Source organism: Barbus barbus (genome assembly GCF_936440315.1).
Source record: "Barbus barbus genome assembly, chromosome: 38".
Lineage (NCBI taxonomy): Eukaryota > Metazoa > Chordata > Actinopteri > Cypriniformes > Cyprinidae > Barbus > Barbus barbus.
This window is the reverse complement of record NC_136716.1, coordinates 13660332-13686159: the sequence shown is the minus strand read 5'-3', so window position 1 is coordinate 13686159 and position 25828 is coordinate 13660332. Positions and strand designations below refer to the sequence as shown.

The window sequence follows — 25828 nt, the reverse complement described above, 5'->3', positions numbered from 1 at the left end:
ATGGTCTTTCCCAGCAATGATTCAGAGAGTAGTCAATGTGGCATGATGCCAAAAAAGAAAGATAGTGAACATACTCACACAATGCATATCATGTGTGAACTATCATGCCACATATGCATGTACTGATTCACTGAACACGAACTGACTGGCAAAGACTGCATGTGGAGTAATTCCTCGGTTTCTAATATTTAGTAACCTTTTTTTTAATACTACTCAAAGGACCTCTGGTTTGCGTGAGCATCCTTCCTCTGCATGATTTTATTAGCCAGTAGATATAAAATGTGAATGGTTATATGACTGTAAGGTTATATAACTATCAAAATATGAATTCTGTCCATATGTGAAAGAGTTCACTAGAAAATGATTATAGAAGTATGATCATTTGATCCAGTAAACTGATCTATTTTTTCTTACCTTCAATTTTTGAAAAGCCAATAAAAGAAGGGTCATTCTTGGGATTCAGTAACATTTCAATTTGGAATATATATTTTTTTCAACTACATATGATTCATTTTCTAAATCATTTGGCACATATCAAAACTCTAAAAAAAACATATTTTCCCACCTCAAGCATTAAAGACATTTTATTATTTTCAGTGTTTTTCTGATTTTGACACCATTTATTCTCAACCCTGTAATAGACTAAATGGGATTGGTTTAAAATGGATTTTACACAGAAACACCTACTTACTGCTCGTGCCTCCTTTATAAAATGTAATGACAAAAAAGTCACATTTATCATAATTTTCACATTTTTATGAGACTCAAGTTAAAAATTTGACAAATTGTGTGTGTTTATGTTTGTCATGTGTTTAAGGACATGATTTTGGTTTGTGTACTTAAACCATGACTATTTTTTTAATAAAATGTAATAAATGAATCAAATAACTCAATGCTGTCACAAGTTTACAACCCTGTAACAATGAAAAATACATATATTTGTGACAAGGGTAAGTTTGACAGGGTTGTGGTTTTTCCACTGCTCCTCATGTAGACCATGTAGCAACAATAAAGAAAAGTACATTGTATACTTAAGGATTCAAATAAAATGTTGAAAAAAAAAAAAAAAAAAAAAAAAAATCACATTAATATAGTCTATTTAAGAGACCTGAATTATGTCATTTCTGGTAAATTATGTCATATATGGGTGGAGTCTATTATGGGCGCAGAATGGACGGGGTTGAATTCAGACAGGGGGACATAACTTTAAAGTCTGTTTTTTTATTAAATATCTTGCTTTTTTTATTTTTTTTACATTTTAGGCATTTTTTTCACAAGAAAGGAACACAAATAAATGCTTACATTATTGCCAAAATGTATAAGTACAAACTCAGGAACGTGGCAAAATGCTTATAAGACGTTATTTTATGCTAAAAATGATTAAAATACAACAATCATTTTAGTCATTATAAGGGGCATATCAAAGTATATTAACACTTCATTTTGGTGAACCATGACTTTAAAAAGTGGAGGACTGAAATATTACTAAATCTCAGAAATTAACCAGAAGTTCATGCATTTCATGACAGTCGATTTCAATAATGTATCATCGTTGTTTGTTTACTAGCACGTATCTAGGCTATATAATCACAGCCCAAAAATATAGGATAATGATAATGGCATGCTGTGTAAATCACATGTTTGACCTTTTCGGGGAAATGTTGATTACCTGCTCAAGATACAGCTTCAGCTGATGGCATGAACTTTATCCTATTTTTACACCCTCAAATGACATAAGCATGAGATGGTAATGGACATTTTCCACCTTTTAATTCATGAATCTTTCACACAAAAAAAGGGTAATTTTTTAGCACGTGGACATCTGTAAAAATACATTAGCACAGCACCTCAGTGATAAAATGCGTGCATCCGAATTGCACTTTCGTCTCTTCATGCGCTTGAACGGTTTAAACGCTTGCATGTTTAAATTGACAAGACTAAAAAACATGCAAATGATCAACTACAACACAGTTTACCCCTAGAAGCGAGTGAACAATGTGAATCAAGGAAGGAATTTTAGATCACTATTCAAGATAGTTGTCAGGACGGGGACGCATTTTGGTAGGCTGACTGGAAAACACAATAGCAACAGGACATATATTTTGCGAGCCCTGTGATTTATTAACTGTAAGGGGGGAGTATCCTTAAATTCTGAAATTTTCCCACCCTGCTTATCACATTCTGAATAATATCACACCCTAACGGTAAAACACACTAACATTGATTAATGAGAAATGTAGGTGAACATTTTCTGAAGCCATGAGATAAATGTTATTCCTCCATCTATCCAAAGTTCAGATATATGAAGCAAAACCAAAAGAATAAACAAAACTTTATAGTTCACACATAAAAATCATAATAAAAAGACCTCATAGCAGAGGAATTTACAAAGAAATAAACCTGAAGTTGGTAAGGTCAGAATTCTCGTAACATGAGTTCATATATGGTAATATGCCCTGATAGACTGCACATGACCCTTAACCGGCGTAACTTCCGTGTCATCTTATCTTACCTGTCTAAAGGGGAATTCCAGGGCATTAAATAATACCAGAACCAGAGCAATTTTTGCATATGCTTTTTTATTGCCATGCTCCAATTACATACACAAAATGAGTAAAAAAAAAAAAATGTTAGTAGCATCATTCTGTTTTTAAGCAGAAGTGGTATCTACTCAGGGTTTGTGGTTATCATGGTTGCAACATAGTTTTAATTTCTAAATAAAGTTAGGAGGAAATAATTACAAATTCGTCAAAATTTGTATTTATCAATATAAACCCCTTTTAAAATCATAAAAATATGGTAACAGACAAATAGTAAAGCCTCTCTCACTCATATGCATTATTACTGCAACCCTCCATGAACAAAAGCTGATCTTATTTAATAAAACTGTACATTTGTATATAATGTAACATCTCTGTGATCTTTTTGAAGTAAGTTACAGTCTTTTGACAGCTGGTTGAGTGCAGTTTATTCTCCGATCATGCAGTGAAATGCGGTTTAATTCCAGTTTTGGAAGAACTGTTTGAAGATAACGGTCTCTCTGCCCTGTGGTAAAATCTCCACCTTTAAGACAAAAATCAATTATAGATCATAGATTTCTGGGTGAGGGGTCATGTTATAAAGTCAAGATTTTTAATTCTTTTGCATAATGCCTCAAAAGACTGAACAAAGACAATGAACATAGAATACGCATGTGTACATAACTTGCATAACCAACCAGAAGTTAAAATCTGTTTGTTTGAGCTGCTGAACTAAGCCAAACACAACAACATTAGCTGACCTGTGTTTTCATCTTGGGGTAATTCATTTGCTGGATGAAGTCATCTGCCATTTTCAGAGCAGCCCTCTTCTCTTCTGCATTGGCTCCACTTCCTGACAATGTTTTAACAACTTATTTTCAATGAAATATTTCCATGAAATTGTGTGTATGAATTCACTACATTCCAGAGTTTAGGACTGGTAAGTTTTTGTTTGTTTGTTTTTTGAAAGAAGGCTCTTATGGTCACTAAGGCTGCATTTATTTGATCAAAATACAGTGAAAGCAGTAATATTGTCAAATATTACTACAATTTAAAATACCTGTTTTGTTTCTGTGATTGCAAAGCTACATTTTCAGCAGCCATTATAGTCTTCAGTGTCATATGATTCTTCAGAAATCATTCTAATATTCTGATTTGATGCTCAAGAAACTTAGTAATATTATTAGTAGTAGTATTATCAACGTTGAAAACAGTTGCGCTGCTTTTTTATTTTATTTATTTAGTTGTTTTTTTTAAACTGTGATACATTTGTGAGGGATTCTTTGATAAAGTTCAAAAGAACAGCATTTATTTTGTAACAATGAACAGCACTGAGTCTTTACTGTGTCACTTTTAATCAATCGAACGCATCCTTGCTGAATAAAAGGTATTAAAAGATACACATACAGGCCAAACTAAATTATTTTAGCTGCATTCTAAGTTATTATGATACACACACACAATTTATCTTACCTTTCCAAACAAAGATTTTTCCATTGGCCCCATTGTCCAGGATAAAGCAGTCATCACGTGCCAGCAAGTCCTTGGCAAATGGACTTTTCTCCGACACCTTGGTCAACTTCATCGACCCCGTTGCATCTGAAACCTATGAAGAATTGACCATTTTTCCATATTGGATACACATGAAATGGAATGACAAGGTATGTAAGGAATTTTGGATCAGATAAATGGATGTGCATAATAGGTATGGGTGAGATACCTAATATCAAAATACACATGTAATCCTCCACAATTTAGATTAATATATACATGCTAGCTGTGGTACCTTGTAGAGGGAGGCAGAATTGGATGCATCTGCTTGGCTGTCCTCCTCTGGAGTGCTTTCTTTCAGCTCTGGCATTGGACCAAGTACCTTTTTATTGTAACAGAAGAAAGAGGATTTTTTGCTTTAATTTGAGAGCAAAAAAAACACTTTCTGATGACACTGCTTCTAAACCTCTACTTCATTTCAACAGCCTTTATGAGCGTTATATATTTATAGCATACGTTTAAGCTGAGATTTTTAAAAACTCTACAGTCTCCAGCCACCAATATTTTAATGTTTCAGAAAAGATGATTCACTGTTGGGCCTGAGATTTTGGTATGGCGATAGAGGTTAAAAAACGTGACTTTTTTTGTTAGTGTACCAAAAGCAAGCAAACTGTGACAGGAGATGTCAGACTTATCAACCAGGGATTGGATTCAGAGTTCAGCAATAGGTGTTTTGGCTTTTTTTTTTACCTGTAGCATTTCCTGGGTCTCCTCTCCCTCATTGATGTTAGTGATCTGGGCTTTGCCGTGTCTGTCTGTGTCTCTGATCAGACTGGCAATCTCTCTCACCTTCTGCTTCTCAAAGATGTTTGCCTGAGATCCTATCCACGACACAATCATCTGCAGAATAAAAACATTTAGATGTTCATTTCAAATAAATGCTACATGGTTTGACATTTTGTTGTACAATGTAAAGCATTCTTGTGTGGTTCCAGCATCCAAATACGTTCTTATATAGTAAAAACATTAAGATCGTAAAATATTACTTCAGAAATCATTTTAATATCCTGATTTGGTGCTCAAGAAACATGATCATCAACTAATTATCATCATCAATGTTGAAAACACTACTCAGTTTTTTAGGACACTGATGAATAGAAAATTCTAAAGATCAGTATTTATTTAAAATAGAAACATTTTACAAGTGTCTTTACTGTCACTTTTGATCAGTTTAATGCAATCTTGCTGAATTAAAGTAATTTCTTTAAAAAAAAACCTTACTGACCCCAAGATTTTTGAATCAAACTGTCCATACAGAGACATATAGACACAAATACACACACCTCGCCCAGGTCAAGTATAAAGCAGTCTCCTTTGTTAAAGCTCTGCCAGCTCAAATCCACTTCTTTGGCTCTGATGTTACGCTTCCCTTTGATTTGGTATAACCTCTGAACGGGTCCAGATCCAGACTGTGATTTTCTAAAGCCAGACTCCACACCTCCCTCCTGCAGAAACAAAAGAGCGTGACTATGCAAAGAAAGGCACTCTGATTTAATTATGCATACAGTATAACTGTAACGATCAGTTTATTTTTATATAAAGTCTGTATGTATACATGTGCACTTTTAGAGACTGTCATTGGGGCGGTACCCTTTTAAATGGTACATATTATGTACACTTTAGGTTTACATTTAAGACAGTAATATGCACCTTTTAAGGGTAAATAAGGTAACAAACATAGCTTTTTTACTTTAGGGTACCACCCCATTGGCAGCTTTATTCAATTTTTCCTGTGTGGTTGTGTGTTCACGTGATCTCACATCTCACCTTATAGCTGACACCTCGGGGAAAGAGGTTCATGAACTCTGGGGACTCATAGCCTTGAACTTGCCTGTGCTGGACCGGATCTCCACCCAGGAAGTTATCCAGCTGTGTAGCCAACATGGCACAAGCTACCTGCTCATCACGAGACGATTTCTCTCCTAACAAGGAGAAAGAAGAAGACTGAACATGAATATATATCCAGTCTTTTCAACATAATATGGAATTTACAAACTTTTACATGCCAATAAAAAGTCAGCGAAAACAGATAAGTGAAGGCAATTAGGCATAACAGCTAAATCATTCTGACAGCATGGTTGCCCCTGGAAATGCTGTGCATGTTAACACTACCACAATTTTGCACAATTCTGCCCTTTGTGAGATGCCATCAATGCAACCACTTCCTCTATCTGCACAACAGACTTTGAGCAACAGTTTTTTTGTCTGATAAACCAGACGCTGAGAGCCGTTTGACATAAATTAATAGCACTTTGTGGTAGGACTGGGTGTCTAACCAAACTTAATTTTCAGTCATGAATTTGGCTTTCAACAATTATGATGAAAAGATAATCGATTTAGAATGATTATTGTGTTGCATTCTGTTTCACAGTAATGCTCTTGTCTTGTTCAACCAAGCACCACCCTCTCCTTTAGAGTGGTGAGGTTTTGCCCCTTCCTAAATGTTTAGAAGTTTTCAGTACGTTATGGAAGTGCCTTACAACAGTCTTTTGTCAGTTACAAAATAGCACTTACTATAAAGTTCTAACATCAGACCCTACCATACAATTTCAAAGAGAAATTTAATATTTTCTTAAGATGGCACATTTGGAGGGTTTGATTTCTGAAAAATAATTACAGTATCTTTTAAAATACAAATTTTAAAAAGACGTAAAGAGTTTGCAAAAAAGCACCAAGGTGAGCCAGAAGAGTTTTGGAACTGTGTTTATGGACCGATGAGACATCTAAGTGACAGGAAAGCAAAAATGTGGAGAAAAAAGGGAACTGCAATGATCCCAAGCATACAGCCTCATCTGTAAAGCATGATGGAGGTGGTGTCATGGCATGGGCATGCATGGCTGCCTCTGGAACAGGCCCTCTCAACTTTACTGATGACTTAATGTATGACGACAGTAGCAGAATGAATTTGGAAGGGTACAAAACCATCTTGCCTACCAATATTCAAGAAAATGCCAACAGATTAATTGGGAAGTACTTCATATTGCATCAGGACAATGACCCAAAACACCCTGCCAGTTCAGTCAAGGAATTTATAAGGGCAAAGAAATGGAAAGTCTTAGATTGCCCAAGTCAATCTCCAGATTTAAATCCGATCGAACATGAATTTCACCAGCTGAAGAGGAGAGTAAAGGCAGAAACTCCCCAAAACAAGCAACAATTGGAAATGGCTGCATTAGAGGCTGGGAAAAGCATTTCAAAGGATGAGACCAAGAGTCACAGACTCACTGCTGTGATTGTGCGCAAGGGATCTGCAGCTAAATAATAGCTTTTAATCTTTTATATCTGCCTTATGTTCAACTGCCCCAATACTTATGCTCACATCAATGAGTGAGATGAACTCTAAAAGTGCTGTTCTTTTATTTGGTAAAACATGTATGTGTTGAAACGGCTAATAATAAAATGTGACAATCTGTAGTTTTGTCTCGTATTCATCTTTTAATCATATTTGCAAATGTCTTGACTCCACAGCCAACAGAGCAATTTTGTCTTTACTTTTCCAATACTTATGGAAGGCACTGTATATAAATCATAAGAAAATAAATCTTTAAGGAAATAAATGATAAATGTTGAGGTGCTTGTGTCCCTTTAAAACAATAATTTTCATCATCAAAAAATAAAATCAGATTTAGTTACAGAACTCTACTGGCCATAAGATATTATAACGTCACCCTACATACTGAAAGTGTCTATCCTGTGTCTTTCAGACAGCACAGGAAGTGACAAAGTGAACCAAAAGAGAAAATCAGCCACTATCATCTCACCGATCCACATGTGGAGGTCTGCTCCCTGGTCACCCCGGTTCTCCAGCACAAGGTAGGAGTCACCATTGAAGAAAGCCCCCACCTCAGCTTGGGCCAGAGGAACAGCCTTCATCTTCTCCACTCGCCAACATCTCAGTCCTGGCTGCCTGATCTCATCACCAAACTGTCCTGGAGCGGCTTGGAATGGGAGCATTCTGCAGAGAAACAGAAAAACGGTGAGAAAGGGAGGATCAAAAAAGAATGACAGATAAAAAAAGTCAACCCAAAAAAATAAAAATACAGTCAGCAAACTGTACATCTAATTTCAGTAAATTAATAAAAAGATTAATTTTCTCCCCCTTTAAATATGTTTTGAAAGCTGATACAATGGCCTGTGTTTCCCAGCTCTGCTCCTAGAGTACTCCAGTGATGAGTACATTAATGAGTGGATTCAGGAGTGTTAAGAAACTAAAACACGACTCGCAAAGTAAAAAGGTTAGTTTACACTGGTCATCTTGAAGGATAGACACTGGAAAAGCATAAAACTAGCATACTTCTGGCATATAATGATACATGTGAGTAGCTTTCAGGCCTCATCTTAGAAATAAAATGATTATTTTTACAAAAAACAGAAGCAGAGTGCTACACACTGTCCTTATGGTGGAGGTAAAAAAATCTAATTATATAGACAAAATACTTCCAAGGCACTCACATGGTAAGATTAAAAAAAAGCCTTTAATGTACCGGGTTTAAATCATTACAAAATGGTTAAAAGTAGATCTATGCGTTCCGGCAAAAACAGCCTTCTTCAGGATACACATCAATTGCTCAAACAGGTATTCTTAAACCAATGTTAACTAATGAATCATCAAAAACAGCTGGGTAATATGTGGGTGTGGCTAAGACTAGCTTCTTAGTACAACAAAAGAAATAAATAAAATAAAATGAAAAAAATTCAAAGGAGAGAAAATAATTAAAAAATAAAATACAAAATTACAATAGAGAGAGAGAAAAAAACCAAAAACAAACAAAACATTAAAAATAAAATAAAATACAAGAGAGTGAGAGAGAGAGAAAACAAAATAAAAAATACAAGAGAGTGACCACACACATACAACAGTGTAGGAATAAAATTATACATCAATGGTGCAAATTACAAAAATGGTAAAAAATCAATTTCTTCATTAACTCCTGGGGACTCAGTCGCCCGGAGCGTGTGAATCCAAAAAAAGTATTTCGTTGTAAAAGCTATTTCCACCTCTCATAGAACAAGGGATAGTTTAATTTCAATCACTTTAAGGGAACTCTCAGTGACATGACCCACCTCATTATAATGCCTCGCCATTGGATACAACATATTTTCGAGAAAAACCAATGGTCAGTTATAGACATTCACCAACTATAAGAAATAAGGTAGTACGCAGCTATCTTCCTGCCCCTGAAAAGATAATGTGGTTGGGCTCTTTAGCAGGAAATTTTAGATGTGGGCGGTGTAAACATTGTGATAATATGGTGAGAACTAATAGTTTTACAGATGTGTCCTCTGGGAAAATATATCAAATTAAGTCTTTTATCAATTACAATTCCTCGTATGTAGTCTATAGGCTAAAATGGGAGTATGGACATTTTTATGAAGGTCAAACAAAGAGGAAATTGCGTTTAAGAGTGGCTGAACACAAATATACTATTCGTGTGAAAAATGTTGTATCCAATGGCGAAGCATTATAATGAGGTGGGTCATGTCGCTGAGAATTCCCTTAAAGTGAGTGGAATTGAATCTATCCCTCGTTCTAGAAATAGACAGAAACAGCTTCTACAACGAGAGACTTTTTGGATTCACACGCTCCGGGCGACTAAGTCCCCAGGAGTTAATGAGGCAATTTATTTTTTTTTTCCATTTTTGTCATTTGCACCATTGATGATGCATAATTTTATTCCTACACTGTTGTATGTGTTTTTGTTCTCTCTCTCTCTCTTTTTTGTATATATTTAAAAAAAAAAAACACATCGGGGAAGAACGAGGAACACGGAGACGAGGATAAACTCAAAATAACAGTCTTTAATAAATCCAAACAAGGCAAGGCAAGGCAGAGCTGACACACAGAAACACCAGGGAGTAACGAGTAGACCAGACGACAACTAACTGAACAGACAGGACTATAAATACACAGGATAAGAACAGGAAACAAACCAAATATGGACACAAGAGGGAAACACATGACACACACAACACATGACTGACAGTTTGTTTTTTTCTCTCTTGTAATTTTTTTATTTTTAATTATTTTCTCTCCTTTTAATTTTTTAATTTTAATTTAATTTATTTATTTTTTACTAAGAAGCTAGTCTTAGCTAATCACAGTACAGTTTGTTTTTCATCACTGTTTTACAGTATTACTGTGTTAAAAAACAAAAAAACAACTACTAGTCATTTGGCTTCAGGGCGGATGGCTACTCCATTGTAGCTCATTGTAACTCCTTTCACTAATTTGCCAACAGAGCAATCAGATAAAGACTGTTGTTATCTGATTGGTTCTTTGACCTGTCAGTAACTTGACTGCCAAAACACATGATCTGGATTCTGGAAATCTGTTTGTTTAGACACCACAGTGTAATGGCAGCACGCATGAAAACATATGTAGAGTCCAGCATACTGCTGCCAGAGAAACACTCAAGACAATAAGGATGTACAAATAAAATTGGCTTAATTCAGTGTTATTGCTCACTTATCAATATTAAGGTTCTGCTAAGCTTATAATCTTATCAAATGTTTAAATTAGAACAGAAACCAAACTAAATCAATCATTGGTGATATTAGATAGCATATCATCTTTGACAGGCATGTGGATTTACAACATAAATATTTACTTTGCAAATAAATTGTCATGGTACCAACAAATCAATCAGTCTAATTAGGCTCTTCTTGTGATGGTCTGACACTGAGAGGCGCTCTAGAACAGAGCTGCATTACTTCACTCTCATGTAAAGAAGAGGCCTCAGAGGCCCATGTTATCTCATGTCACTCAAAGTCATGCCATAGAGAAAGCCAGACACGTCCAGTTTCACAATGCCAAAATATATTCTCACATAGTTACGGTTGTGAACACAAATAGCTATGACAGAATTAAAAGATGCAACTCCTCCCTCTTTATCTGTTCATTCGGTGCTACATTTTCTGTTTACTCATCATTCGGGCATGGTGTCTCATAAACTACAAGGAAGCACTATCAGAGAACTACCACCTCATAAATGTTATGATTCAGCTTTGGCTTCTCCTAGTTCATCACTTTATGATACAAATTTTATGATCAGTTTCAAGAATTTACCAGATATGCTATATTTAAATCCACTTGTCAGTTAGCAATTGTCATTTCTAAAGATAGATGATGTAATGAGAAAAAAGAAGCGAGATAGACAGTTTCAGTCATAAAACGTCATCAAAACCTTTTCAAAATAATCATATGATAAAGTGTGGTAGAGCAGATATTAACTTGTTCATTTGAGAGCCATACATTTAGCTATTAATCTGATTAGACAGAAGTTATATGTGCCCTCCATGTCATGAACAAACAATGATGTTGTCTTGACCTCACTGATCAAACAGTGAGCACTTTAACACCCCACCCTCACAGTACAGCAAGGTGTAAAACAGGAATTCATTCTGGCTTCTCCTGAAAAGCAGATATGAAAGTGTCTCAAAGTGGTAAAAAAAAAAAACTAGTGAGTCATGCAAAACCACAGGGCAAAGAACATGCAAGCTGACACACGCACACAAAATCTCCAAAAGGAATGACTAGGGCCTGCTTTACTGTCTGATTTGAAACAGAATGCAACAATCATTCAATTACAGAGATGGACCTAATGATCCCTTTCTGTGGTTATTACTATTCAGAATCAATGTAATTAACTCAAATCATAACCACTAGAAAAAAATATAAAATAAAATACTATGTGATATAAAATAGGAAAATTAAACATTCAGCGATGTGTGTAATTTCTGCACTAGTACCACCAAGTGGAATTTCAAAAGTAATATTCTATGAAAAATAACATACTGTCTCCCTGTCTGCATATGTCCATTAACAAGTACGTGAAAAATGGCAGGTGAAAAGTACCATGATGATTTACTACTTCCGATGAGATTTCTGAAGTGCATAGCCCTGTCCCGTATCGCACCCTAAACCCTCGCAGTTTCCTCTGTGTCCACACTTTTGTGACGTAATGCCGCTTTGACTGTCGGGTAGAAGTCTGCTGCAGAGCTCACCTCAGTGCAGGCTCGGCATAAGTGCGCATGGAGGAGGGCGCATAGCAGCCGCAAATGGGAGATGGTCCTCACTGCAGAACACAAGATCCAGGGGGCGTGGTTTGATCTAGATCTAACTCCTCCCACCTTACATATACCTAAACCTACCCGTCTCCACCCCCTGATCCCTAAACCTACCAATCTCCACCCCTAAACCTACCAATATCCACCCCCTAGATGTGGAGCCAACCCCGCCCCCTGGATCTTTGTTCTGCAGTGAGGGGCTACTGGCAAATGGGGCATTTGCGAGCGACGCTTCTAAAAGCTAAAATAACGAATGGGACAACCTACGGTCTCATGGACTTAATGGACACGCACATGTGGCGGCCATTGTAAGTCCGCAAGGCAGTAAGTGCACATGAAGTATGCCATTTGGGACAGGGCCATTCTTCAATATGGAAGTAAGCCTAAGGGCGAGACTTCCAGTTCATTAGCCGCTATAGGGAAATAAGGAGAAGTATAACAATGTGTAGTAAACAGTAAAATTGTTTTCACTACAAACCAGTGTGTTCGTAATTAAGATAATACATTAAAATAACATGATAAGACACACCAATTTGCTATATACAAGCAGCAAAATGAACTGTTTTGTCCAGCTAAAAATAGCTGGATGTGAAGGAGACCAGAAGCCAGAGCCATAAAATTTACAAATGGCCACGCCCACTCTTACAGGAAAAATAAGATGGGTATCAAATGGAGACTTTACAATCCCATGAGGCCACAGTAGAAGATTTGTGAATAGCAGTGAAGCTGACACCCATACGTAACATGGCAATGACAACATGATGGATGTAGTACGGCCGGATTTCATTCATACTACACACATTCATAGAACATACTTTTTAACAATGGCGAAGTTCTTTACAAATGTAGTACCTATTCAGACAGTATGCAAATTTGGACGCTGCTTCAGAGTATGTACTATGATTTAGGTGTAACTACATTGTGACTTTTAAAAAATGTTATATAATGTGTGTGTGCAGTACAGATGCAATCCAGACGCCAGTGCAAAGTTGTCCATTAAATGCGCACTTTGGCCTTTTTGGCCTAAATTGGGCATACTAATTTAACACTGCTTTTCATTTACTATAGTAGAAAGGTATGCGTGTTCAGACACTAGCGGTGCGTTGCAAACAGTATATATAGCCCTCCGAAGGACACTTCAGAGTGAAAACAATCATGGCCGCCATATTGAAGTGTCGTTCCAAACCGAAGTGCTCAGAATTAGCCAATTCAAAGAGCCCTTCGGAATGAAGGATTTCGAAAGGTACAACTGATGGAAACTTTGGGCCCCCATGATCCTTTGCACTGATTCTTTGCATGATGACGGCGCCTCCGTATAATGACGCAGAAGGGCACTTCAAGAAACAGTTGTTTGGTCCCCTACACCCTTCAACCCTTCGAAGCTCTCACTCCAGAGGGTAAACCCTTTGAAGGGATTAGGGCATAGGGATGAGCCCTTCCAAATGGAACGCAGGGTAAGGAAAGGCAAGGCAAGGCAAGTTTATTTATATAGCACATTTCATACACAGTGGTAATTCAAAGTGCTTATACATAAAAGAAAGTGAAATAATCATTAAACTGTTTTCAGACATCTTTTTAAACACTCCTCCCATTGTCTCATTGGTCAATAAAAAAAACAACGCTGCCCCCTCTGCCACACCATTAGTTGACTGCGTGTCGCTATTGTGAGCTAGGCGTGATGCATCAAGCTTCAGTGTTACACTTCGAGTCTAATTCAGCCTATAAATGTTTCACTTGTAGTTCTCTCTATGTATTAAATTGTGTATACATAGATTGTAAAAAAAAAAAAAATCCATTTTAGATTTTTAACAGTGATCACCAATATTGGGACTGCACTGAAAACAGTAGTATGCTATCTGCTACAGAACAGCATGAAATCATGATAATCATACAGGTACAGCGCAGGATAGCTGAATGAGGGCCCATGCGCATAATGTAAAGACAGTGATGGCAACAGAAGCTCATAGTCTCCCTTGATAAGTGCACTCGAAACTAAGAAACACACTTGTCCACTTAACTGTAAAACTCCTTCGGCCTGCTCCGGCATGCTTTCTGAGTCCGACTCCATTCTGCCTGTTCCAGTGTGTGTGTGTGAGTTTACCTGGCCTGGTTAGCTTATATGTGTCCAGTAACTGGACACGGGGGAATAATCCGAGCGGCCCTGCCGAGGACGCCCCACAGCAAGGGGAGTCGGGTTGCCTGACAAACGCTAAACACTAGCGTGATAATTACTGCAAGGCACCATCCATCTTTCCTCCACTCATCAGAGGGAGTTGATGGAGGAAACATGGTAAAACATGGATTTTGTTTTTTAAGACAAAAAGTTGGAAATTTCAGAAGCTCTGAACCAGTGGTAGAACCATACACAAAACTATTACCAAGTCAAGACAGTTTTGACACCATTTTTTGTGGCTCATCATATTGATTAGCTGAAAATCTATACTTTTCTTTGAATTAAAATCTCTGTAATGATTGTTGATATGCTAATAGGAGCTTGGCCTACTGGCTCATAAATTACAAAACATATGCAAATGACCAGTTAATGTAGACCAAAAATTATGGTTTCCAGAAATTATGAATCAATAGTAGAACCATACGCAAAACTATTACCAAGTCAAGACAGTTATTTATAATTTTGTTTTTAATTATGATTTATTAATTTTTTAGAACATTTTTTGTGGCTCACCCAGCTAATTAGCTGGAATTCTATACTTTTTTTCCATTTTAACACAATAATTATTAATAAAATGTAGGCCTGGTGGCATTTAAGTTACAAAATCAGGCCCTTTCTCTCAGAACATGCAACACAACTCCTTGTTCAGGCTCTTGTTCTGTCCAGACTTGACTATTGCAATGCTCTCTTGGCAGGCCTTCCAGCCAATTCTATTAAACCTCTACAATTAATCCAAAATGCCACTGCAAGATTAATCTTTAATGAGCCGAAAAGAACGCACGTCATGCCTCTGTTCATCAATTTGTACTGGCTACCAATAGCTGCTCGCATTAAATTCAAGGCATTAATGTTTGCCTACAGAACCACCACTGGCTCTGCACCCCTTTACCTAAATTCATTACTTCAGACGTATGTGCCCTCAAGAAGCTTGCGTTCTTCAAGTGAACGACGCATTATTGTACCATCCCAAAGACACACAAAAACACTTTCACTAACTTTTTCATTAACTGTTCCCATCTGGTGGAATGACCTGCCCAATTCAATCCGAGTAGCTGAATCCTTACCCATCTTCAAGAAACGGCTAAAAACTCATCTGTTCCATCTTTACTTGACCCTCTAACTCTAGCACTCTCTATTCTAATTTTATTTTATCTATATGTCTTTTTATGTAAAAAAATAAAATAAAATTAATAATAATAATAATAATAATTATCTGTACTGCGATAGGCTAACCAAGACTTGTAATAGCACTTGCACGTTGTTGCTCTTTTGTTGGTTTTGATTGCTTCTTATGTCCTCATTTGTAAGTCGCTTTGGATAAAAGCGTCTGCTAAATGACTAAATAAATAAATAAAACAAATGCAAATGATCGGTCAGTGTAGCATATTTAAATTATCACAGCATTATTACATAACATAGAGAAAACAAATGAAGATAAAGCAGTGAAATAAGAAGAGTGAGATGAAAAACAGATAGAGAGGTTGATAAGGCAAACTGATACATAATCTGTTATATAACCTATATTTTTCTTTACCCAAAGACATGCAAGTAGATTGTGTACAGATAAATTGCAAGAGACAAAGGTGGAGCCATAAAAATCATGATCAATTCAAATTTAAATGATTTCTTAGGAAGAACTAACTGTAAGCAAAGTGTAATCCAATAACAGTCACTCAATGGAGTACATTTAGTGTACAAGAAAAGACAAACTATTTCTGTAATTGTATTTCATTTTAGATGCTAAGTTCCCTATTTTAAAAATTCAAGTCAAGATCATGATGTGCAAAATATTTGACTAACTTGTCAATGAGTGTCAATGAGCAGCAAAAATGTTTTCAAATCTATCACCTCGAGTGCACATTTACTTTTAGAAATAAGCTAGATGTGAGCCTAAGGACTAAGGTGTGGAGCTTTGGGAGTGTCTCTCTTGCTTAAAGTTCTCTCTGCTTTAAGTTCCTTTGCTCTAAAATGAATGTGGCAGAACAGTTTTGGCACAGCTTGGTTTTTTAGGGTTATGCATGTATAATTTGTGAGTTTCTGAGCAGATTTAAGCTTACCTTGCTGCTGTTGAAGTTGGAGAACCGTGTAGAATTTCGAGAAAGAAAGGAAGAGAATTTGTAGAGAGAAAATGTACAAAATCACTTCCTGCATTACTTCTGGCCCAGCCCTCTTGAATACACCCCCGCCTAAACAAACAGATGCCAAAAAATGAGAAAAAAAGGCAAAGGCACAGAGAGTGACATTCTTGGATTTGTTAATAGTTCAACAAAAGCATGATCTGATTTGACTGCAGGAAGACCTGGACTGTGTGGATTGAAGGAGATGAAAATATCTAAAAATCACATTTAGCCAGACGGGTTTCTCTTGTAACATATACAAGAGTCACACCCAGTCAGTCACAAAGCATTCATGATAATGTCAGGGTTTGCCCATGAAAACAAAACAAATGAATGTTATAAGTAAGCCATAGTCATAGCTAAAAGTTATGTCTACTTAAAAAAATGCAGCTACGCGTGCACACTTAATGGCTGACTGACTGCGTTCGTGCAGACATTCAAAAGAGCACAGGAAATCCAGGGGCTGGATTGTGGTTTCAGTGGTTTATTAAAAACAAGAACCTGTGAGGTGTAAAATGCCTGTAACTGGCTCAAGTACCTTGGAACAAGAGGCATGTCTATGTGAAGAAATATACAAATTGCACATCATCTTTTAGAAATTCAAAATGGGAAATTTGATAATTAAACATACGAAATTAAGTGGCGTATAAGGAAAACACTCTTTCTATATGTTTGACAGACTGTAAAACAGAAGTTCATCGTAAACACACAGCCCATTGAGTCACGTGATACCAAATGAACTTGCACAAGTTGAACAACAACTTGCAGTTTACCAATTAATTTCAGTACGACATTGTGCTACACAGTGGTCAAATTGTAAAAAACTTTCAGGGGGGATGGTGTGGTCCATACGCTTCAATATGGTGGCCCCCACAGGATTAGGGGGTCCTGTGGCTAATTTAACAGTTTTTTCCCCATTCTGGGGCCTGAAATAGAGGAATTTTGGTCAATATTGATAATTAAACAATACTTTGCTGAATGTGTTTTTGTGCTGGCACCTTGGCTGGTTTAGGTCTGTCATGGACTCATACATGGGTATTTTTTGTTTCATTGCTGGAATTATAAGGGCATTCTAACTGTATTCTAGGACTTGGTCAGTGTCGCGTCACAGCTGTGTGGGCGGAGTCGGCGTGGGGGAAAACAATCCTTTCCCCCTCATTGGAAAAGCATGGTGTTGACCCAGAATGGTCTACATAAAATCCTTTCTGCTGCTCGACAGAGCAAGGTACGTTGTATTGGGTCAGACTGTCCGTACGGTATCTGTGACTGGTCAAACGACCCAACGGAATGGCTAGAGGTGTCGTTTCCCGACACTTTTTGTTACCTGATTGAGTCTCCAGGTAAGAGATTACAAGCCTATACTTGACAGCTTGGGAAAGTAAACATTTGTCGTTTTATTTTGCTTAATTTTAATAAAGTGATAAAGACTAGAGTAAAAGCCTGCCATACTTTTTTAATTGATATATTAAAAATAATTTTAACATTGACTAAACATATAGGTTCTTCATATTCTTCATTTGTGGTGGCCCTCTACTTTACAACAGTTGAAATAAACTTTAAATACCAATAAATCATAAAATGTTTGTATTTTTGTATTCTGTATATATATTTAATTGAGTTTTAGAGCTTGCATTTGTAACAAAATATGGATGTTCCCCTATACTTCAGAGAAGTATCATGGAATGTAATTGCAACAATATAACATTTTTAACACAAATAAAGTGGTTATATTGTGAATATAGATTTTATTTAACGTACAATTTTATTAAATTGTTTTAAAAAATACATATTTTGTTATATTTAAGAAAATTTGTGTCCCTCAAATTTATGTCTGGGGTGTTACAACAATGGATGTAGCCTCTTTAAGAAAAAGGAGGATTCTATTTGGACTTCTTCCTGTGTGTAAAGGTCACTGCAGGTGCTGGTTGATCTGAGGGGTGCGTGGGGAGTACATTCTTTCTTATTAATTTTCTTAAAGTTAGCTAAATTTCTGGCAATTTCATGTGACGCACTTTATTAGTGTCTGTGGTGTTATGTTGATAACTTGCAGATCTGAGATATTTTTTTTTTAAATTTGAACTTATTAATATTTCCACAATGTCCCCTGATCTTGAAATCATCATGACGGCAGCCTCAATTTTAGAAAAGTTTGGATTTAGGCTGATTTGTCTGTGGTGTTACCAGAAAAGACAGTAAAACCACAGACAAATCAGCCTAAATCCAGACTTTTCTAAAATCCTATAGTAACCTATAGTAACTTGTAATATAAAGTCTGTGGTGATATTATTACGTCTGTGGTGTTACTTCAAAATGACATAGACATAAGTGACTGTGTCACCAGTATTTGATTGAAATTATTTAAAAATCAAAATGTTCTTAAGCTTTCATTTTAATGGATATAGCATTTTAGACTAATTTTAAATACATAACAATATATTTGATTAGAATTTATACAAATTCTGCCTCTCATTTGCCACCCCAATTGAAGAATGACCTATGTAATTTGAAAGGTCTACGGAAGAGCCTTGAAATGCACAGCATTATGTGGTGTGTGCTAAACGTATAGCCTAATCATTTTCACAAATACTGTCACGGACTGATGAGGCACAATTACAGGAAGACGATGGAGATCAAATAAAAAGGTATTTTAATAAGTAAATCCAAAAGACAGGCAAAAATATCAACTTGACATAGACGAGAACGGACGAAAACTAAGGAAGAACTGAGGACTTATAAAGCATCAAGCACCAAACAAAGGAGACTAATGAGATAATTAAGACAACAGGTGAACTGAATGACTAATTAAACAGAATGGGGAAAACTAGCTCACAGGGGAAACAGAAAACCAGACATATAACAGTTCGCCCCCTCCTGGAAAGGCGCGACCCTGCGCCGTAACATTCAAACTGAGGAGGGAGGGTGGGGGCTCTGGACGAGGACGTAGAGCAAGAGGGGGGCTGAAACAAAAAGAGTCCCAAAAATAAGTCCATGGGGGTGTGGAGGGTGGGAGGAGCCAAGGGGAAGCCAGGAGCTGGAGGAGCCAGATGAAAATCCAGAGGCCAGGCTCAGGCTCTCCGTCTGGAGTGGGCTGGATAGTGCGTAAGGCACGCCAATTCCAAAAAATCCCTGGTGTGAGTCTCTCAGGAGCAGTCCCTCTGCTCCAGGCATAGCAGGGCAACATTGGAATTATCCATGGTGACAGGGAGTGGGAAAAAAAAATAAAAATAAAATTGTATTGGTCCGTTCTTCTGTCACGGGCTGATGAGGCACAATTACAGGAAGACGATGGAGATCAAATAAAAGGTATTTTAATAAGTAAATCCAAAAGACAGGCAAGAATATCAACTTTACATAGACGAGAACGGACGAAGACTAAGGGAGAACTGAGGACTTATAAAGCATGAACCAAACAAAGGAGACTAATGAGATAATTAAGACAACAGGTGAACTGAATGACTAATTAAACAGAATGGGGAAAACTAGGTCACAGAGGAAACAGAAAACCAGACATATAACAAATACACTTCGTAAAATAAAAATATATAAAATAACATGAAAATATCCCTTACAAAAATTAACTGGTTACTATAGGTAAACCATGGTAAAAAATAAAATTTAAAAATTAAACATGTTTTTCCACACTAACCATAGTTTCCCTATCAAAAGGTAACTCCCGTTGCGTCGTCATTTTGACAACTGCTTATGGGAAACTCCTATTTACTCTGTTACTGAAGCCTGATTTGTTAACGTTTGTGTAGCTGCACAAACCAATGGTGCTCGAGCCCGCCAGAAGGGGCGGAGCCGACTGCTACAGGAGTCGGCCCAGCACGCCATTTCATCAGAATCTTCTCCTTCAGCGACGAGACCATCTCTTCGCTGACTCTGCAATTAAGAAGCCGAAGCAGAAGTACAGCCTGCAGCACGCCGCTGTAGAAAAAAGCCCCCGGCAGTGGAAGAAGCGAGAAGGCGGATCAGATCGCTGACAGCTTCGCATTTGTGTGCGCGAGTTTGTCCCTGCATCACTCACGGATCCCCTTCTTCAATGAAGATGGTCCCGCTACTCTCGCGAATCACTTTAAATGAGGCAGCCCCGCTCTCCCGTTTCTCCTCTCTCAGCGAGCTCAGAGAAAGGAACGGTGCAGTCACGGAGCTGAGCAACCGGGTTTGAATGATCCCACGCCGGCAAGAGCCCGTGTACTCATTCTCCCCCAACACCTTTATCCGCCGGTGTGTGTTTTACAAGTGAGATTAGCACCCCTCTTACATCGAGCGGCTCAATCTCTCTAGGCGGATCAGATTGCTGACAGCTTCGCATTTGTGTGTGCGTCGCTGAGGCTGCGCTCACTGCGCGCTTTCACAGACAAAAGCGCAAATTTGTCCCTGCATCGCTCACGGATCCCCTTCTTCAATGAAGATGGCCCCGTACTCTCGCATGTTTTATACATGAGGATCAGCGCCCTTCACTTACATCGAGTGGCTCTGTCCTTCTAGGCGGATCGGAGTAAGGGCTGTCACTAGTGATTTCACATTGCTGACAGCCTTGGATTTGAATGCGCCACTTGCCTAGGTAACGCCCACGCTGAGGCTGCACTTGCTGAGACAGATCGTGAGAGTGTGCGTCTCGCTCTGCTACGCTCGCGGCTTGCCTTCTTCGATGAAGGCAGCCCTGCCCCTCCCGTTCTCACATTCTCCCCTCCCAGCTACCTTGGAGGATGAAACAGTGAAGTCACTGGGCTGAGCAACCGGGCTTGAGAGGTCACACGCCGGCATAGCTCCTGCGAGACCCACTTTCCCCTCAGCGCTTTGATCCACCAGTGTGTTTTACATGTGAGGATTAACCCCTTGTTGCACAAGCAGTTTTATCCTTAAAGGCGGATGCGCGCAGCACTTTGATCTGCCGGTGTGTTTACACGTGAGGAACATCAACACCCCTCATCTATGAGCGGTTTGATCTTTTAGGCGGATTAAAAGAGAATACTGACGGCTTCAGATTAGACGCATCTGGACCACACCCACTCTGACGTTACGCTCACAGTGGCTGGCTGCTTGCACTGAGAGAGCACTGAGTCTAGCGAAGTAAACTTTTGAGAGGAAAAGGAAAGGATAAGTTCTCGCTGAGGCTGGAACTTCATCGAAGTAAGTTCACGCTCTCTCTCCATCACTCCGTTCAACACTGATCGGATGGAAATTCTATTCAAGCTGGGCACGTCCTTCTCATTCAGTGCGCACCCAAGAAAACTACCACTGTGATAGTGGACCCGCTAGAGCAATTCTCCTCTCCTCACACTGCGAATGACAGTTCCCTGCCCTGTGCCGCGAACTGCCATTAGTAGGAAAGTAACCGCTTGCCGTCTGGCTTTTGGCTTGGAAAGCCATCCCCGGCGTGTCAAGCTGGATTCTAAAAAATCCATGGAACGAGGTTTCTCGCTCCAGCTCGCTCGCAGGTCACCTCGCTTCAGAGGTATTATTCACACTTCGGTACTCTTTCCCCTCTGAGACAGATGGGAATGCGCATACTGAACTACCTCGACGACTGGCTAATGCTAGCCGACTCAGAACGGCAATTGATCGCTCGCAGGTCGTTGTTGCTCAACCACCTAGAGCGTTTGGGCTTGAAATGCGAGGTTGGATAACACCGGAATGCTCCCTGACTATCCAGCGAGCGGTGGCGTCTTTCAAGCTGGGGGCTTTACCTCCCCTCAAAGCATTTCAGAGGATGCTCGGCCTCATGGCTGCCTCCAGCTCAGGCTGTGGCATTCTGTACGAGGACAACCCAGCGTACGGCTCCTGGTCGACCCATGAGCGACGCTTGCATAGCAACTGCCTCGAAATCATGGCTGCCGCCTCCTCAGTTATTCCCTTGGGCCTACTACACATGCTGCCCCTTCAATATTGGTTAAAAGCCCAAGTTTCGTCCCACGCCTGGTGCCTGGGCTGCACTTATATCAAGGTAACCCATCGCTGCCTCAAAGCTGTGGCCCCTTGGACAACTCCTTGCCTGTTTTAATCAGGCATACAGTTGGGGACGACCTCCAGAAGGAAGGTGATCACAACAGATGCTTCCAGCTCAGGCTGGGGTGCTCTGTACGAAGGCAACCCGGCGTGCGGCTCCTGGTCGACCCACAAGCGGTGCCTGCATATCAACTGCCTCAAAATGATGGCTGTTTGTCTGGCCCTAAAGACTTCCCTGCCAGCCTTAAAAGGGCATCTCGTCCTAGTCCGGTCGGACAACACAACGGTGGTGGCCTACATCAACCACCAAGGCGGCCTCAGGTCATGTCCCCTTCACAGGATGACTCGACGTTTCCTGCTTTGGGCACAGAAAGAACTCCTCTCACTACGAGCAGTTCATGTGCCAGGCAGACTGAACCAAGGAGCGGATATGTTGTCTAGGAACAATGTAGCTCCAGGGGAATGGAATCTACATCCCCAGACTGTTCAGATGATTTGGTCAGTTTTCGGCAAGGCAGAGGTTGACCTCTTCGCCACCGGAGACATCTGTCACTGCCCAACTTATTTTTCAAAGCAGCGGGATGCTCTGGCCCAAGATTGGCTCAACACCCATCTATATGCCTTCCCTCCGATCGCCCTGCTACCTCAGGTTATCAAGCGAATCAGGGAAACAAAATGCTCTCTCCTCCTCGTGGCCCCCCTCTGGAGGAACCAAGTCTGGTTCCCAGAGATGATCCAGCTACTGTCTGCAGCACCGTGGTCAATACCACTGAGGAGAGATCTTCTCTCGCAAGCGCAGGCCAAGATTTGGCATCCCCAGCCGGAACTGTGGAGCCTTCATGTCTGGCCGCTCGACGGGAGTCTAGTCAACTCCTAGCGAGAGTCACTAATAGAATTTAAGAGGCTAGAGCTCCATCTACACAACGGCTCTACACCCTCAAGTGGTCAGTCTTCAGTGACTGGTGTTCAGAACATAACCAGGATCCGGTTTCATGTGACGTGTCCCATGTGCTAACCCTTCTGCAAGAGCTGCTGGATAAGGGGCGCACCCCTTCCACGCTCAAGGTCTATGTGGCAGCCATCGCAGCGAATCATTCTCTCGAGGCTGGCCGGACTATTGGCAGAATTGACTTGGTCATTAAGTTCCTTAGAGGTGCTAGGCGGTTGAATCCTCCTCGCCCTAAGACTATGCCAACTTGGGACTTGTCCATAGTCCCGGGGGCCCTTAACGGGGCTTCAACAGCTGGCTTAAGGGTCATGACTAGGGGTGTCCCGATATACCGGTATTGACGATAACCGTGATATTCAAAGCAACAATTATCGATATCGTGTTAATTTAGTGTGTGACGATATACCAGTATTGGCAATAACCTCAATATTTAAAATGAACAGGACTGATAACACCACATGTAAATACTCCAGCGCCAGTATCTGGTTGACCTCCAGGTGGCAGTATTGCGCCTTAACCCTGACACCTTTCAAACAAGAAAAAGACGCATTGCTCACAGCTACTCGAGAAGAGCCGTGCTCAGTAAATTGACATTATTTTACTTGTCATAGAATGGGAAATGTTAGATTAACCTGTTAACAGAGGTTTTCTGTGTTCATATATTTAAGTAAAGGCTGATTATTTTAATAAGTACCGCGTTTTCTTTACTCGTCCTATTTTTGTATTTGCAATCAATAGTGCCTGTGTGTAGTAACACTTTATTCCTTTGTTCAAATCTGTTAACAGTTACACGAATAAAACTGATCTTGAAAAACTGAGCGACCACATTGCTACATTAAACTCTTACTGCATGACTTCAGTGGCGCCGGTGCAACTTTAGATCTTGAAATACGGGTACGCAAGTTAACAGGTTAAAGTATCAGTTTAGATGTTAATATGGCAAAACTTTACTATAAGGTTTATTAGTTAACATTAGTTAATTACATTAGTTAACATGAAATAAGAATCAACAATACTTCCACAGCATTTATTAATCTTAGTTCATGTTCATTTCAGCATTTACTAATGCATTATTAAAATCACAAGTTGTGTTTGTAAACATAGAGAAAGACAGCCCTGCGTTTATCATTATCCTTATGTTCGTTGGGTGAAAAAGAAAAACTCAATAAACAAAGTAAAAAATTATTTGACTGATATTTCCACCCCACCAAGGTTTCTATAGATATCGCGATATATCGATATTGGGAATTCTTATGGCCACAATAACCATGATATGAAAAAATCTAATATCGTGACAGCCCTAGTCATGACTCTCAAAACCGCTCTGCTTTTGACCCTAGCGTCTGTCAAGCAAGTAATTTGCAAGCCCTGTCTGTCAGTGTTTCCTGCCTTGAGTTTGGACCCAATGACTTCAAGTCGTTCTTCAGCCGTGCAGCGGCTATTTACCGAAGGTGCTCTCAACTCCGTTTAAAGCCCAGGTTATCTCCCTACCCATCCCCGTTGCGGATGGTGAACAGGAACCTAACTTGTTGTGCCCAGTCTGGACACTACGAGTGTACTTTGAGCGTTCTAAGTCTTTTAGACAAACAGAGCAGCTCTTTGTGTGCTATGGAGGACGCTCTAAATGGCTGCTGGTCACAAAGCAAAGACTATCGCACTGTATAGTAGATGCTATCGCTCTGGCTTAGGCCTCAGCGGGCGTGCAATGCCCTATAGGTGTGAGGGCCCATTCCACCAGAGGAATGGCCTCCTCCTAGACCTGGTCCAGTGGAATCTCTATTGGGGAGATTTGTGCGGCTGCCGGCTGGTCGTCGCCGTCTACCTTTATTAGATTCTACAGTTTGGACGTTCCTGCCTTGCAGGCACGGGTGTTATCTGTTTAATATTTACTTTTTCCCCCCTTCGGGCAGGAAGGGTTATGTCAAACAGACCTCAGGTTGTCCTCGGGTCTCTTTGTAGCTCAGGCTTATGGGGCCCTTGCTGAGAGTACCTAGGCTGAGCTTGTGGAGCAGGCTTAGTTCTGCTTCTGCTTATAGCACGGCGTTACTGGATCCGTTCCCCATAAGCAGTCATCAAAATGACGACACAGCGGGAGTTACCTTTCGATAGGGAACGCTCCGGTTACTCATGTAACCTCGGTTCCCTGAAATAAGGGAACGAGCGTTACGTAACTGGCCGTGCTATATCTGCACGTGAATCGAAGGCTGTCACTTCAGTCGTTGATTCTGATGAAATGGCACGCTGGGCCGACTCCTGTAGCAGTCGGCTCCGCCCCTTCTGGTGGGCTTGAGCGCCATTGGTTTGTGCAGCTACACAAACGTTAACAAATCAGGCTTCAGTAACAGAGTAAACAGGAGTTTCCCATAAGCAGTCGTCAAAAGAACGACGCAACGCTCGTTCCCTTATCTCAGGGAACCGAGGTTACGTGAGTAACCGCAGCGATTTGTAGTAAAACTGTGGTTTTCCCATAAAGGGAAAATCCAAAAGGGGATGGTGGTTT

General features: G+C 39.6%; 1 protein-coding gene across 1 annotated transcript; it reads right to left on the bottom strand.

The window, feature by feature from the left end:
- Window positions 1-1247: 1247 nt before the first annotated feature.
- On the bottom strand, window positions 1248-16876 carry LOC306857626 (macrophage-capping protein-like). Its single transcript, XM_079397652.1, has 9 exons — window positions 16368-16876; window positions 7832-8025; window positions 5838-5992; window positions 5354-5515; window positions 4761-4910; window positions 4306-4392; window positions 3993-4125; window positions 3281-3372; window positions 1248-3063 (listed from the first exon to the last, which is right to left on the bottom strand). Exons 2-9 carry the CDS (start codon window positions 8022-8024, stop codon window positions 2998-3000), a joined length of 1038 nt encoding a protein of 345 aa, XP_079253778.1. The 5' UTR covers window position 8025; window positions 16368-16876; the 3' UTR covers window positions 1248-2997.
- Between the last annotated feature and the right edge of the window lie 8952 nt (window positions 16877-25828).